Here is a 15,322-nt window from a genome sequence, read left to right as displayed (position 1 = left end):
GCGTTCCTGGCGGGACAGAAACAGACTCTGCTGGGCCACGTGTGGCTGCTTCTCCTCCGATGAAGGAACCACTGCCGCAGGGCAGGCGACCACAGCGCTACCAGTGGTATGGGAAGTGAAGGAGGAAACGCACATTCGCCCTAATCTTTTTCATTTCCTTCTTACTGGATCAGTGCCATTGCTTACAACATCTGAGAAAATCAGCCACTTGATAAACAAGGCTGATCAGTAAAGGAGTGAGTCACAGAGGTTTTTTGGGGAGGAAATGGGATACTCATTTCCTACTCAGAGAGCAGTCTGTACCGGCAGGAATATGGTGCCCAGTTCTACCACCTCCTAAAGCGATCTCTTCTCTTGCCCGATGCACAACTCCAGCCTGACAATGCTCTATGCTGGCATGTGCAGCCCCCATCCGCTAGCCAAAAAGAAACTAAAGGGAGCTTCACACCATGGCCCCAAAACAGTGGTGCTGTGGAGATGCTGTGCAACTCCTCTGGTATGTGGCCATGCAGGGGTCCAGCTCCAGGAAACAAAACCACAGCAGATGCTCAAGAGCTCCCCGGGAGCTAAGATCGCAAGGAAAGGGCGACAATGCTACACCAGTTAGGAAAGGGACACTTACATACTACCAGTTTCCAGACTGGGATGGGGGTGAGGCCATGGGAGACCAGAGTAGGTGGGATTCCTTCACCAACTCAATAAACTCCCTTACTGGAATGACCTTCTTCTAAAGGAGTTAATTAGATCACGTTTCCAGTTTGGCAGTGGACACCCATGTGATAGCGCTTGTAAGAAAAGCTGCTAGCACCACAGTTGTTTAACAGAAACAGTAGCACAGGGCAGTTAAATGCCACTTAGAAAGTCACAAGGGTGAGCGAGTAGCGTTGGCTTATTGTAGCAGAAACAGCCCTTTGTCCACGTTATTAAAACACCATGCATGCAGTCGAGCGGCAGTCTGCCCGGCGGGGCTGGTGCCACGCTCAACCATCAGACGAAGACAGATCTGGCATGTGACGAGGCAGGAGGGGTTTCTCTAGGCCACAGGCCACAGGATATTATACATCTTTGCTCTGTCACCTCTGTGTCAAAACACCGAGTGCACCCTCCCATGCCAAGTTGCACAAGTTTATTTCCCTTTAAAAATAGGAATAGGGAGCGAAAGGTGAAGGGCTGGGCTAAGGAAGGCAGGGGAAGTACTGTCACTGCAGTAAAAATACACTCAGTCCCTCACCATAGACATAAAAAAATGCCTCTTGCGGGAATGATGTCAGTACCGGAGGCAGAAGCCTTCTCCCGATGTCCAGCGTGGGCTGCTGGCCACCCACCCTGCCTGCCCGTGCCCCACGCGCCTGTGACCTGCCCCTGCTTGGGGCACCTCGACAAGCTTTTTTCCCCTCAGCTTACCCGTATTTTGTTTCCACGCATCTTTTCTGGATGACCACGGACAAGCAGAGGATCAGCCCGACAGCAATTGTCCCGCAAATAAAGCCCAGGGCTATGATGAAGGAGTCTGCATTCCCGGAGGCTGGAGTCGAAGAGGGGGCTGAGGTTATTAATCCTAAGAAAACATCCTATTAATGGAGCTGGTGAAAGTCCCAGTGGCTAAAACCAAAACCAGTAAAGCCCAAAGGGTTACACGGGAGAGGAGGGCATGAGGACCGAGGTGGCACGTGGACACCGAACCTCTCCTGGCTACCAAAGCATGTTGAACGTCCCCGATTCTTGGCCAATAGCCTGGCCGACGAGGAAAGCGTCTGAAGGAGGATGGAGGGATGCCAAATGGCACTGGCTGGGCAAGGAAAGCTGCATGCTTCCCCATCATCCTGCCCTGCACTCACGCCGTGCGGGCAGGGACGGACATCACCTTACCGCTGCCAGGGATGAAGACCTCCACCGGGCTGCTGAAAGGTCCCACTCCCCCCTTGGTGACAGCGGCCACACGGACGGAGCAGGTGGCATTGGTGGCCACCACGGGCAGGACGGCCACACTGGCATTCTGCTGGGCTTCAGCGGAGACATTCTGCTGGAGAGAGGAAGGGAAGAAAAGCCTGGGCTGGGGGAGACAGTGGCCCATCCCTACAGCAGGAGGGAAACCTGGAGATTTATTGAGAATTCTCCCCTTGTCAAACTTCTGCGTTGCCTTGCTTTCATAAGCCCGGAGGAAATGCAGCACCAAGCTATTTACGGAGAATAATAGCCCTGCCTGCAAGAGCCAGATGGAATCTGGAAAGGGGCTGAGCAGCGTTTCCCGTTCAAACCTCGTGCCACTGTCACTCTTTGCTTGTCAACAGCAGCGGGGACCAGCAGCCGGAGCCAGAAGTCCGGAGCTTTCCGGATCGCCAGGAAAGCGATCTTGCAGGGAAGTGGGAAAGGCATTTCATGCACTGGTGGTAACATGGACTTTGACCCCCAGCCTTCATTGCTGTCAGCTTGGCCAGCGGACACTCGCACCCCTCTTCGCTGCCGAGCAGGGATGCCTGTGGCTTGTGCCCGGCAGCCCCACGAGCCTTGGCACCTGCAGAGCCTTGGCGCTCGCCACGGCCGCTCCTCCGCAGAGCATCTCCAACCGCTTTCAGCCGCAGTACTCCTGGCTTGATCGTTCAAGCACCTTGCCACAGAAAGTAGATCTTAGAGCAGATATTTTCTGACTGTGGTTTTTGTGTCGAGCTAATAATATTTCCAGTTTTAGGGGCGTGTTTCCTTGCCTGGTAACATGGCAGGAGGCAGCATGCTCTGTGGCACAGACCTTTGTCATTGGTAAAAACACAAGTGAGTCTTTCCCTGCAAATTCCCTGTCTTTTCCTGGACTCCTTCAGCTGAGAAAGTGCTGCTGCTGCTCTCCGCTGACCCCCAGCTGCAAAACAGCTGCCCAGTGGCGCCCAAAACATCTGGCAGACTCCTGCAGCTGGCAGAGCCCAGCTCCTTACCCTGGCTGAAAGTCAAGCAGATGAGCAAAAGCAGTAGCAGAGGCGAATTGGTGAGCAAGGAGGAAATCAGAGCTGCTCAGAGGGAACCAGTTGCTCTTCACAGTCATAAAAAAGCCACAGAAATGGATGTGAAACACGCCCCAGGAGCGTGTCGGTACTGTCAGGCAGCGGCATGAGCCAATACCCGCTGCTGCCTCCACTCCCGCACTCCTGCTTTCCTCCTGCCTCACGTTCACAGCATCCTTCAGCAGAAACGCACACACAAGATCCTTTCCCTCCCACCAGCCTAAAAATGCACCGGGATCCTTTCATGTCGCAGATGGCTCTGCTGTGTCATCTGAGGACAGAGTCCAACTGATATCAAACAGCCCATGGAGAGCGTGAGGACATTGGCAAAGCAGACAGCTGTTCTGGCAGGATAGAACTGCCAAAGTTAATGGTTTTTTATGAGGCTTGCTGTAGTTGAGGAATTTCTTCACGTCCCAGCTCCGTCAGCCTTGGCTCAAACAAGAACTGCTGGTTTAAGAATAAAATAAAACAACTTCTTTAAAGTTTTAAAAATAGTTTTTAAGCTGGCTGTGGAGAAGAAGAGGGCTGCAGGTGGCCCTGCTGACACAGAAATACAGGACCCCCCTGCCTTTATCATGCTGGGGTTGTTAAACCGATGGTTATTTTGGGGGATTTCCTATTTAGGCCGTTCAGGGCCAAAACTCAGAGACTTTATTTCTGAAAAATCAGAGCTCCACTCACCAGCAAGCACGTTCCTCTTGTGCTTCAGTCTGCTTTGTCCATCGGCTCAGGAGACCCTTGGGGGTGCCTGGCAGAACTGGGCACCACACCAGCCCATGGAACTCTGCCGAAGGGTTACGGCACAGGCCCAAGCTGTTCCCGTGCCTCTTAATTCTGCGACAGCCCTTATAAAAGCATGTGCTGGCCCCTGCCCTCGGCTGGCTCTGACACACGTTTTTGCCTTCCATAAAACCTGGAGGCTGAGGAAACAAATCAGCAACGAGCACAATTGCTTCCTTCGGTCTGCAAAGAGCCAGGGTCCCTTGCACAGCTACCTCCCACCTGAACTCACCCCCCACTAGAGGGGTTTTTTGAGCCCCCTGAAAGCCAGTGTTAATGAGAGCAGTTATTGACCAGGAACCCAAGCAGAAATTTCACCCCATAAGCATTTGACAGCGGAAATTTATAAAAAACAACAAAAGACAGTCTCACAGGGCCTAAAGGGCAAGTCCTGTTTTTTTGTTTCTGCTTGAGAGATGACAAACATGTCAGCATTTTTTTTCCCATGCTAGTCACAAGACCATAATATTGTTTCCCTGACTTCATTCAGTCTGGATCTATACATGCTGTTTTTCAGTGGCGCAAAAGGAGAACAGAAAATGCAGCATCCTACAAAAAATAGGCTGTGAGTCACTTTTTCCACACCGGGTTCAGGCCATCAGTGCCTCTCTATGCTTTCAGCCTGGGACAGAGGAAGACCAAACCACAGCGCAGAGGCGACAGCTGGATACATCTGCGCAATTATCCAGAGGCTCCGCGACCGCTGGCAGGGCCTGGGCGGGATGCTCTTTTGCCCAGTAGCTAAGATGAGCTAGGACTGCTCGAGAGGTCAGGCCAACCTCACCCTAGCAAATTCCTGAAGGCTACTTCCGGAATCCTGGCAAGGGCAAGCAAGGTTGAGCCAGATGACTTCATATGCTCATGGACAGGCCCCTGGCCCCAAAATGTTCCTTGGGCTATGAAACTCTGTGCCATGGATTTGCAGATGAGCTAATGCACAGAATAAATCCCGTCTGAGTGAGGAACAACTCAAAACCCAGGGAACAAATTCTCCCACACACCTTATGATTGACTCCATTGTTGAAAGTGCCAAGAGGTGCTGCCAAACCTTGACTGTCACTCCAAAGGCCATACCAAAGATTGTCAACACCGGGAAAAGCATCTCACTTCTGTTTTAGAGAACAGGAGCTGTGGGAGCAAACCTCTTGCCTCCTTCAAGCAGAACAGCTTCTTCCCAATATTAATGACTTGGAGCATTACCACGAGTTACATAAACACGTGAGAGAGAGACCACTTGTATTACAAAAAGCCCAGATGGAAGCACAAGACAGCAGACAAATAAGCTAAGAAAGAATATATGGAAGCACCAAACTGGACATCCCTGCTTGATGCCTGCCAGGATTTTTTCTAGGCTTTAGCCATTCTTCCCCATTTCCCCAGTGACTTACCAACCCCTTGGAGTTCTGCCATCTGTACCAGATGTGATAGCCCTGCAGCTCCCCGTGGATCCTCCCCAGGGGTGGCTTCACCCATCGGATCTCCAGGAAGGAGCTGGATTCATTGAATGACACTGTGACATTCAGCGGCGAAGTGGTCGGAGCTGCAGGAATCAAAGAGAAAGAAGGTGAGAGGAGCCGGGTGGATTGGCACAGGGGCGTGGTAGGCTGACGGAAAATGAGCTGTAGCTCAACTAGAAAGCACACGGTATTTCCTACAGCCTTTAACATTTCCAGCAGGTGACTGCCTATGGGTAAATTTCTTTTCCCCAATCAACAGAGTCGAGATGTCCCATCCCATAAGCAACCATGACTCTGGACCAGCATCTCATCCAGAGAGTCCTGCACAAAGCACAGCTGCGCGACCGAGGCAGGGAAACCCTTTTCAGTCTTCGCTACTCATTTCCTACCTCCCTCAGTGGTGCTGGCGGTTATCCAGGGGCTAAACGCCGACCAGCCAACTTCATTCCTGCAGGAAACACGGATGTTATAGTCTGCCATGGGCCCCAGCTGCTGGATGTGATACACGTGGGGAGGCACCGAGGTGCTGAAGCGCAGAAGTGAGACGTTGCTTCGTGGAACGGCTTCCTTGACCTTAATTGAAAAATCAGTCCACAAACAGGGATTAGTCAGTAGCAACCTGCAGGGTGAGATGCACGGCAGGAATTTTACATCTGTAAACAGGATCCAGAGCCCTGCCTCTCTCCCTGCCTCCCATCCAAACACTGGCAGGGCCTTGTTCCTGCACGCTGGCTCGTCTCTGCCGAGCGGAAAGCTGACAGCAGGCCCTTCACACGGCCCAGGGCGAGGGCTCCAATGCACACGGAGGAAGAGTTGCGGTGGGGACGTGGCAGAGATGTGTGAAATTGCCATCACTGCGGAAAGGAGGAGGGAGGGATGATTTGCTCTTTCTTATGGCATGGAGCAAAAGAAGCACCCAATAACATTACCAGGCAGCAAGTCCCAAACAAACAAAGGAAAGTCCTTTTTCATGCAACACATCATTAGACTGCAGGACTTATCATGATCAGATGTTGCAGGACTAATCACAGACCTCTTCAGACTCCATCACGACGTTTAGCAGCATGGATGAACTCAACGTACTAAAAACACGTCACGCTTTTTACACAGAGAGGAATTGCTCTCTCCCCAAAGCGCTGGCTGTCAAGCACCCATGTAGCTATCCACACAGCCCTTGCAGCTCTTTGGAAAGTGTCTCATTTCGTGGAAAGAACCATGAGGGTGGCCTAGGTCAGGCCCGTGGGAGAAAAGAGGGAAGAGCAAGAACAAGGGACGCCAGTGCAAGCGAAATAGTTGACTCGGAAGACAACCCACAGGACATGTTTCAGCATGAACTACAAGCAGAAAGTCATACAGGCCTCTCAAAAGCCTTCATACATGGTTTTGGGGTGGCAGGAGAACTGCCTTTCTGCTTGAGGAACAAGTGTACCCTCTGGATAGCCCAGGGTGCACAGGATGGTCTCACCATTGACACTGGTAAAAGAGAATAGCCTTCAGCCTCATAAAGCTGAGAAGGTCCCCAGACTGTCACTACATGCTTTGAGGGAGGCGAGCAGCTATCAGATGAATGTGCAAGCCGCTTCTGGAAGTGCCACCAGGACCGGCTGTTCTCCTGAACATCGAGCCCAGCTCAGCTATCTCAATCCTCAACTTTTTTTCTGGAGAGAGTCCATCAGATTAATGTTTTTTTTTAAAAAATCAGCCTTTTTGCAAACTTAAACAGTTTGAACTTGGCAGCTGTGACAGCAACAGCTTCCTTTTTAAGCACCAGCGTGCTCAAAAATGAGTCACTTGTTTGGTGGGCCACGCTACCTAAGTGAGGGGATTATCAAAGGGGACAGAAGCAAAAAGGCTTAGTCACAGCTATGTTTTTGCCAGAAATCTTGTCTTGTTTTCCAATTCGAAAGTCTATTTCCTAATGACAGACCGTGAATGTTAAGTCATAGGAAATTCCTTGGCTCTCCACCCCACTTCCCAAGCTCCAGCTGGAAGGCAGCGGTGGACATGGTGCTAATATTAGCTCCAGTACCTTTCCTCCCTGTAACTCCTTTCACTTTTACCTGGCTTCAAACATTGCCTCTCTCCACACATTATCTCAGCCAGGGTATAGATTAGCCGGTACAAGAGACATATCCACAAGAGAGCAAGCAATGGGCTTAAACAGTAAAAACTCAGCAATGCCAAATAAAAAGAGGAGATGGAAACTACTTGCAGGGATGTACCCATGGAGGTGGCATTCCCTGACTTGTCCAGAAGACAGGCAACCCCTCAGCTTCTTCCTGGTGCTTGCAAGGAGCAGAGCCAAGAGAAACCTCCACCTCCAAACCCCCAGCAGGAAGGCCGCTTGGTTGGGAAGTGTTTGGCCAGGAGGTAAAAGTAGGGACAAGCACATGTCTGCAGCAACTCAAGGCTTGCAAAGTCTCCCAAAGAGCTACTTGGAGCAGTTTGGGGCATCTCTCCATGAAAAGACATGACAACCTGACTGTCTTGCCCAAGGGAAGAGATTCGCACGGCTTGCTCCTGCACACTTCACAGGCACGAGCCCAAATGGGCTCTTCCAGGCAGGCGACTCGCCTGTTCCCATCGCCCCTTGTTTCTGCCCCCATTCAACCACCCCACTCACCGGGACAAAAGCCTGCTTTACGCTCCCTGCATCAGTCTCTCTGCAGGACCCCTTCTACCGACTATCTCCCCTCACAGCAGGCAGAGCAAAGCCACTCTGTGTGAGCAGACACCACCAAGCTGGTCTCCAGCAGCATCTTCTAAGCCTTCTGTCCACCTCAGCGGTGCGCCAGCTGCCCCAGATCCCAGCATCTGGGACCTCTGCTCACTGCTCAACTTGGACTCCTCAACACCATGCCACCACAAATTCCCCAGCCACCTGGACCACAGGGAGCGGGTGGGACAGCACGCCAGCTTCCCCTTCCAAAGTCGCTGGGAAAGTCCAACTCAATTTGCCCAAATCAATAGCCTGGTCAAACCTGTGCGGTTCATGCCAGACAAGACTGATTTCCACCTGCCTTGGAGGATCTGTGTGAGTGGAGGTTGCAGGGTAAAACGGGGTGATGGATGCTTACCTGGACACTGCAGCTATTCAAGGCAGAGAATGCATCAAAGCCTGGCACCCAGGATATCATGATGCTGTGGGCTGTTCGGTTGAGCACATGCACGCTGGCAGGTGCAGATGGTATTCCTGCAGGGAAAAGCCAAGGGCAGTCAGCTGGAGGCCTAAGCACAAATGTGGTACGTCTCGCTTCCCCCAGGCAGCTCCTGGGGCTCAGTCCGACTGTGCGTGAACCCTGGTAAAGCCCTGGCTACAGCCGCAGCGGCATCCTCTATTGGTGTACCACGGATGTTTCAGACCACTGGACAGGGAAGCAGAAAATAGTCACTAGCAGGACACTATTTTGACCATGTTCTATATTTGTGAGCTGAAACAGCACCCTGGGCTGCTTAGAGGCAATGACATTATTTTGGGGAACACCTTCCTCACATTGCTGGAGTGGCTCCCGTCAGGAATGTTGAGAATTTCCACCATTTCCTATGGAAAATTGCGAGTACCGCCCTGGTTGTGAAGGAAGGAAAAGAGTGATACAGCCCTTCCGAAACCTGCTCCGGGGCTGACAGTTCTACTTTCAAATGTGCTTTTTGGTGCTTCCTCCCATGGCAGCGATACTGGGATGAAAGAACTGCACTGGGTGACTGTGCTACTACATGCATCCCACTTGATTTTAAATATAGGTTTAAAATGGGGAAAAATAAGTATGGGAGTCCTAAAAGCATCTCCTTCAGCTCGTGTAGAATGAGTGCTTGGAAGTGTGGAGAACAGGACAGCTCCTGCTTGGACACATATAGTCAACAGGTAAAGTGGGTATCACGCTGCCACTTACCTTTCACGTTGACCTGCCCTGGGTTGGACGCAGTCAGCCCTTTACTGTTGTGAGCCTCACAGCTGAACAGCGCCGTTTCATTAAGACCTGCAGAGGGAAAAATAAGGACCTGTTCACTGGACCTGCAAAATGCCCAAATCACACCAATTCTCCACCTGCTGCTCCCAGGAAACCCTTGCAGCTTCCTTTCTTGCACTGCTGCTTTATTTTCTTCCAGCAACACAAAAGAACTTTTATTTTGCACTCATCACTTCCCTTCACAGCATTTCTGCGCTGACTTCCTGGGAGTGACCCCAGTGAACCAGCTCACCCACCTTCCACGCTGCGAGCACGAGCGTGCCGTCAGTGCGAGACACGGCACAGCAGACAGGACCATACGTTTCTACGGCGCCATTACACAACCTCCTGAGTAAGCATTTGTTTTGCGTTCAAAAAGGGAAAGGCAGAAAGCAGAAGAGCCCACCACCAGAGCTTGAATCAGATGACATTGCTTTTCGAAGATTGCCCAAATCTCCCATCTGATAACAGGGAATGACTGCTTTTGAGGGCCACTGGAAATACCCGAGTGCAGACAGCTGCTTGCTTCCCCTGGGGTCTTGGCATGGCCAATGTGAGATGAACCCAGGCAGCAACAGTGCTCAGGATTTTTGTCTCATGCAAAGGACCTTACTGGAGGCGCAGGGCTGTCCCTCCTGGGCACATTGCTCGCTGCTCCTGCAAGGCGAAGGGCCGGACACGGTGCACTGGACATGCAGAGCGTTTGCTCACACCAGCAGCGGTGCCTCTCAGCACGATGGGGCTCCTGGTCCAGGAGGGGGACTGTTCAAATGACCCGAGCTAGCATGTGCCAGCTGGATGCAAGAACATCCAAGAGGAATGAGTCACTTCTTCCGGCTTTCACTGCCTTTTAAAGCCTGCCTTTGGACGCCAAGACAAGTCAATTGTAGTCTGGCTGCTAATTAGCTAGTGGCCTTCTCCTCATGAACAAATCAAGAAATCCCTCTGCAGAAAAACCATCATGGGTTTTATGTTACATGAAGGCCTTTCTTGCTGTGCTCCACCAGCCTGGCATGGAGACATGCTGCAGGAGCTAACCCAAGGTCTTCCAGAGGCATTAAGAGGGGACCACCTGTAAAGCAGCCCATTAAAGCAGCAGCATACTTGTTGGCACGGCCACAAGCTAAAGGAAAAATCTGCTTCTTGCTTAGGAAAGGGCAGTTTGAGTGTCCTGCTTCTTCCATGGATGAAATTTCTGGCAGCAGCCAGAGGGGGTTGGGTGGGGATTCCTGCCCCCAGATCACCCCTGTCAGAGTGGTCCCCAGGGCTGCCGAATAAAGCAGCACAGGTGGTGCTGGGCAGAGCCATGCTCCCAGTGCTGAGGATGGAACAGCAACAGGCTGGGACTTATTTTTGCAAACTGGTACCTCTGTGGTACCTCTTTTGCAAAGCTGGAACCCCGTGTCGCACTGTATACAATTTGACGCCTGTATTTTATGCCAGATCTCCTGGGAAATTTATCTGTGCTGAGCTTTGCAGCCGAGCGTCAGTGATGCACAGTGCCACCCAAAAACAAAGCAGGCTGCAACGGCCTTGTGACACTGCATGGGAGCACAGCCCCTGCCTAACAGGAGGTGCGAGGCCAAGGGGAGAGGCTGTGACACAGCACAAGACATCTTCCCACCCTGCCCTTCCCAGTAGCCACACAGAGGTGAGGTGTCCCAGCGGGCCATGGCAAGGACGCCACACAGCTCACCTGGCACGGTCAGGACGGACGGGGAGATGTGGGGCTTCTCATTGATCTGGATGTTGTTGCGAAACCAGAAGATCTCCACAGGCTCCGGTGGGCCCACGGCTTGGCACGTGAGGTTGAAGGGACTGTTCTTGGTGACATTCAGCTTCTCGGGCTGATGAATGAAGTGCGGAAGCCCTGCACAGGCACAAGCAGAGAAGCAAGAGATTCAGAGAGCTTGGCAACACAGCCCTATTAACAACCCCAAACTGTTCTGCCCAGGGCTGTGCCCAGGTCCAGCAACAAGACCCTTCCCAAGCAGGACTCCCCACTTCTGAGGACAGCTCCCAGCTCCCACATCACGGTCCTCAGGGCTATCACTCGGCCAGAGCACAATGCTCCACACTTCCGGCATGCCCACCCTGGCCCTCCTCCAGCTCACCTTCCAGCTGCACCGAGATGGGATCTGACACCACCTCCGTGCCAGAGATGTTGAGTTTGCAGATGTAGGAGCCATTATCCGAGCGCTGGGTGGCAAGGATGCTGCCAGAGAGAACAGAAACGGTGTCAGGGCTCCGGCGGGGAGCTTGCCCCCCACACAGCTCTCGCAGGAGGACACAGCAATGCCGCCAGCCTGGGGGTGGGTTTCAATCAGTACCAAGCACCCCACAGCACACAGCTAGCAGAAGCTGGGCTTGCAAAGTCAGGCTTTAGGGGCTAGGGAGTGTCTGCCCATCCTGGTCCCAGTCCCAAACCCCTGCTAGTTGTCTGGCCTCCCATCTCTATCCAGGAGACAGCATTCAGGGCACCCCTCCTCCCCATTCGCACAGGAAGGATGGCACCGGTTACCTGAAGGTAGAGGTCATCGCTACCTCCTCCTCATCGGAGATTTCAAAATGGCTGGTGGAGATGCGGTCCAGCACATGCAGCTCCTTCCCATCCTTCCACAAGGAAATGCCCGGGGCATCTGGCTTGAGCAGCTGCTGAGGTACTTTGATGGAGCAATTAAACGTGACATCCTTGTGCTCATTAATCACGATGTGTCGCACCGTGGGGTTAAACTTAATCTGTCCTAGAGCACTGGCTGAGGGAACCTCCCAGGGCTGCTCTGTGCTCTGGTGAGGCCAGCGACCAATGGTGGCCACGCTTCGCTTGGAGCGGTGGGACTCTGCCGACAGGTATGGCCTTAGACCTCCATTTTGGTCAGCATCGTCTGCAAGAGAAGACCTTGGTTTTGATACCGCCAACCAGCAAGTGCCCCGCTCCAAAACCCTGTAAAGCCCCACTGCTTCCATTAATAATTAAAGGCAGTTCATTTACAGATGCTCCAAAAGTTCAAAATCTCTGAGACCTCTCATAAGAGCCCCGAGGAGGAAACATGGAGCTCGTGGCTGTCCCAAGACTGCCTATGTACAAGCAGCACCCCCAAAAAAACCCACTTTTTAAAACAAACAGGAGCAGCCTGTTTGCAGGCTAAAGAAAGTGCTCGGTTGCTTCTCTTTCGGCAGGGGAGAGGCAGGAGCTATTTCTGCTGCATCACACCCCCGGGAAAGGAATATAAAAGGATCCCTGGGCAGGAGGAATTTGGGACTTTACTCTGGTAAACCCCTTTCGGGGCCTCATCTCAAGCACTTTCAGCTGGGTCAGAGAAAGAGTCCCCGGCAGGGACTTCTCTGATTTTAGGCCCTATGTTGGTGATGCTGCTCCTCTCTCCCAGCACTTCCCACCCCAGCCATGAACAAGATGAAGAGCAGCTCCTTATAAAGGAATTACCCCCAAACAAAACTGTTTATTTTTGAAGAAATAAGATCTAGAGAATATACCACAAGTAGATGCTTTTACTAGACAGTTTCCAACCTTCCTGAGGCTTTCACAGGCATACAGAAATCCCAAGCAGAGTGGTAAATCTCCCTTGCTGCTTTCAGCAAGCAAAGGCATTGTGCCAGACAGGAATTTCAACTAAATTAATTTGCCTCTTCCGAAAAAACTCAAAATTATTCACAATTTAAAAGATAATACCACAGGTAAAAAGCACAACCTATTTATTTAACCTGAGTTCAGCTGAGTTTGTTTTGAGGCAAGTCTTAGTCCTCAAACATCAAACAACAAGTTTTTAAAGCTACGTCATTACTATTGTGAGTAATGGGGCATGAGTCTAGTGCGCTTTCCCGAGAGCCAAGAAACACAACCTAATTTTGAGGCTGGATATATTCCTTTGCTAAATTGCTCACTATTTTTAACCCTCGAGAAATTCTACTTCTAGACAGAAATTGGAGAAGGGTTTTTAAGCTCTGCCCGGTCTGGTGGTGCAGAGGAAAGTGTAAGGCTCTCCCTGGCTCTCACACAAAACAATGGGTTTCCCTTTCAGAAAAAAAAAAAAAAAAAAGACCTTAAGCTTTTCCAACCTGCTTCCTAAGCTTTACCATCCAAACACAAAGGCCATGTGACTGCTGCAAAACGCAGACGACTGCCATTTACTTGCGGGCTGGGTCACCAGCTCTCAAACAGCCAGGCAGCTCCAAAAAGATTTGCCAAATGCAAACAAGCGAGCGACCCCAAATCCCCTTCCCTCCCCTGCTCTTTCCGGAGGTTCCCCAGGCTGGAGCCACTCGCTGCCTGGCACAACCCAACCTCAAACAGCTGCTTTCATGCTCCATTTCAAAGCTTTTCAGCTCTGTCCGGAGCAGCCCCTGCAGCGGGGAACCCTGGCCTGGGGGGGACACGGACGCGTGCCTGCGGACCCTGCCCTTAGCAAGTGCTCCACTGATTTCTGCTCACCCGCAGCTCGCCCCGGGCTACTTCAAGTTAAAAGGCAAAGAGAAAAGAGCATCTTAGCCTTGCTTTCTATACTGGTTAAGTGGAGAGAGGTGTTTGCTGGCCCAGGAGTGAAATACTTTCCTCTGATTCACATGACAACAGGAATTTCTCCTATCTAACGCTGCCTTTGGGTACCCCTTCCATCCCCAGCTGTTTGGGATGTGGCTATCTTCAACAGCATCTTTGAAGGGATTTACCCTGTGTGGCAGGACACCCCTTACCTGTGTCCAGAGTTGATTTGCTTAGGCTGGCTCTAAAAGCCTATGCTAGAGTTGAGGAACTGAAAGCCTGTGTGCCTGTGTGGGTGCCTGCCACACTGGAGCGGTTCCCCTTGCTTACGGCAGCTTGACCTGAGGGAAAAGCTGGCATGGCAATAAATCCGCTTGCAAACACAGCACTGCTGTCTTGAACCACCTGGGATCACAGCAAAACTAAAATGCTAGGAAAGACAGATGTTCCTGTGCAGCCCAGCAGGCCCCGCATGCTCTTCTCCGTTTTAACACGAAAAACTGCCCGCTATTAGAGGCAAGATACTTTATTACAGGGGAAAACAAAAAGTTGCACACGCCACGACTGAAACAGCAAGTCCTTCTGCTGCAGTCCCAGTAAGGAAGGTATTACAAAATACCCAGGTCTGCCAAAAAGCTCCCTACATCTTAAATGGGCTAGGGCCCTGGATTTCCCATTACTGGAAGTAATTCACCTGCTGACAACAGCTGTCTGCTCAGGCACTTGTTGAGCGCATCTTCACACCCAGCCAGGGCAGGAGCGTGACATGAGGAGGAATGAAGAGCCCCTGCCCACGGGCTTTCCTACCTCCCCATCCCCTGGGAGCTGTCAGAAGTGAATTTCCCCCAGGGCCACACCTGACTTCCAAAGAGACCCTCCAGGTTCAAATACCTTTTTCTATAAACCAGCCCAGGATTCCTGGTTAAATCCACAGTGAGTTCCCCTCACTGCAGATTCCAGCTGTTACAGAGCCGAGACTTTTAACTCCACCTTGCCCAAAGCAAACACTGGCATTTCTGCCCTCCCTGCAGAGAACCACATCTCCACACTGATTCCAAGACCCCCAGCATCCCTGAGCATGGGCTATAAACGCCCAGCAGTTCACAGCCCACGACCAAATGTCGGTCAGCCTCGATGATGGCACACTTTTAAGCCCAAAAACTGTATTTGCTGTTTTGCATTTTCCAGGTAACTAAGCGCATGGAGCTGAAACGCCAGCAGACTGACAGCACCACAGAGCGCGTCCCTGTGCCCCGAACCGCAGTGTTTCCCAGTGATTTTTCCCAGCACCGGTACACAGCTGGCTCACGGCTAATGGGATAAATCCCAGACCGGCTGATCTGTCGCGGCTTTTGGTCCCTGCCTGTCGCCGTGCCCCCAGCAAGCAGACACACATCATCCAGCAAAGTGCTGGGACAACGACCACGCTGCAGAAGCAGAGCTGTGTCCCAGGAGAGCAAAACCCGCTCTCTCTAGGGCTGGCAGAGATGTGCTGCCGCTGAGCTTCCCCCCAGGATTTAAGCTTTACAGGCCCAGCAAGTAGGAGCAGGGTGCAGAGCGGAGGCACATTAGAGTCCCCGTGCAACACCCCGTCCGCTGGCAGGGTTAAACGAAGCAGCGCCTGCAGGTAAAATGCCCCCCGTG

At 52.0% G+C, this 15,322-nt stretch overlaps 1 protein-coding gene across 1 annotated transcript in view; it reads right to left on the bottom strand.

The window, feature by feature from the left end:
- Positions 1-12,790, bottom strand: part of MERTK (MER proto-oncogene, tyrosine kinase) — a gene marked incomplete at its 3' end in the record, with an annotated part of 18,010 nt that extends 5,220 nt beyond the window's left edge. Inside the window, exons 1-11 of the mRNA XM_010282641.1 lie at positions 12,676-12,790; positions 11,702-12,065; positions 11,295-11,395; positions 10,877-11,050; positions 9,124-9,210; positions 8,311-8,426; positions 5,623-5,806; positions 5,165-5,316; positions 1,870-2,023; positions 1,405-1,558; positions 1-6 (exon numbers count right to left, since the gene is read on the bottom strand). The exon at positions 1-6 is cut by the window's left edge and continues 104 nt beyond it. Of these exons, the coding sequence (XP_010280943.1) occupies positions 1-6; positions 1,405-1,558; positions 1,870-2,023; positions 5,165-5,316; positions 5,623-5,806; positions 8,311-8,426; positions 9,124-9,210; positions 10,877-11,050; positions 11,295-11,395; positions 11,702-12,065; positions 12,676-12,790 (1,607 nt within the window). The remainder of the gene's footprint in view (positions 7-1,404; positions 1,559-1,869; positions 2,024-5,164; positions 5,317-5,622; positions 5,807-8,310; positions 8,427-9,123; positions 9,211-10,876; positions 11,051-11,294; positions 11,396-11,701; positions 12,066-12,675) is intronic.
- Between the last annotated feature and the right edge of the window lie 2,532 nt (positions 12,791-15,322).

Source organism: Phaethon lepturus, unplaced genomic scaffold, assembly GCF_000687285.1.
Source record: "Phaethon lepturus isolate BGI_N335 unplaced genomic scaffold, ASM68728v1 scaffold52922, whole genome shotgun sequence".
NCBI classification, from domain to species: domain Eukaryota; kingdom Metazoa; phylum Chordata; class Aves; order Phaethontiformes; family Phaethontidae; genus Phaethon; species Phaethon lepturus.
Note: the sequence above shows the minus strand (reverse complement) of the source record. Positions and strands in the feature narration are given on the sequence as shown.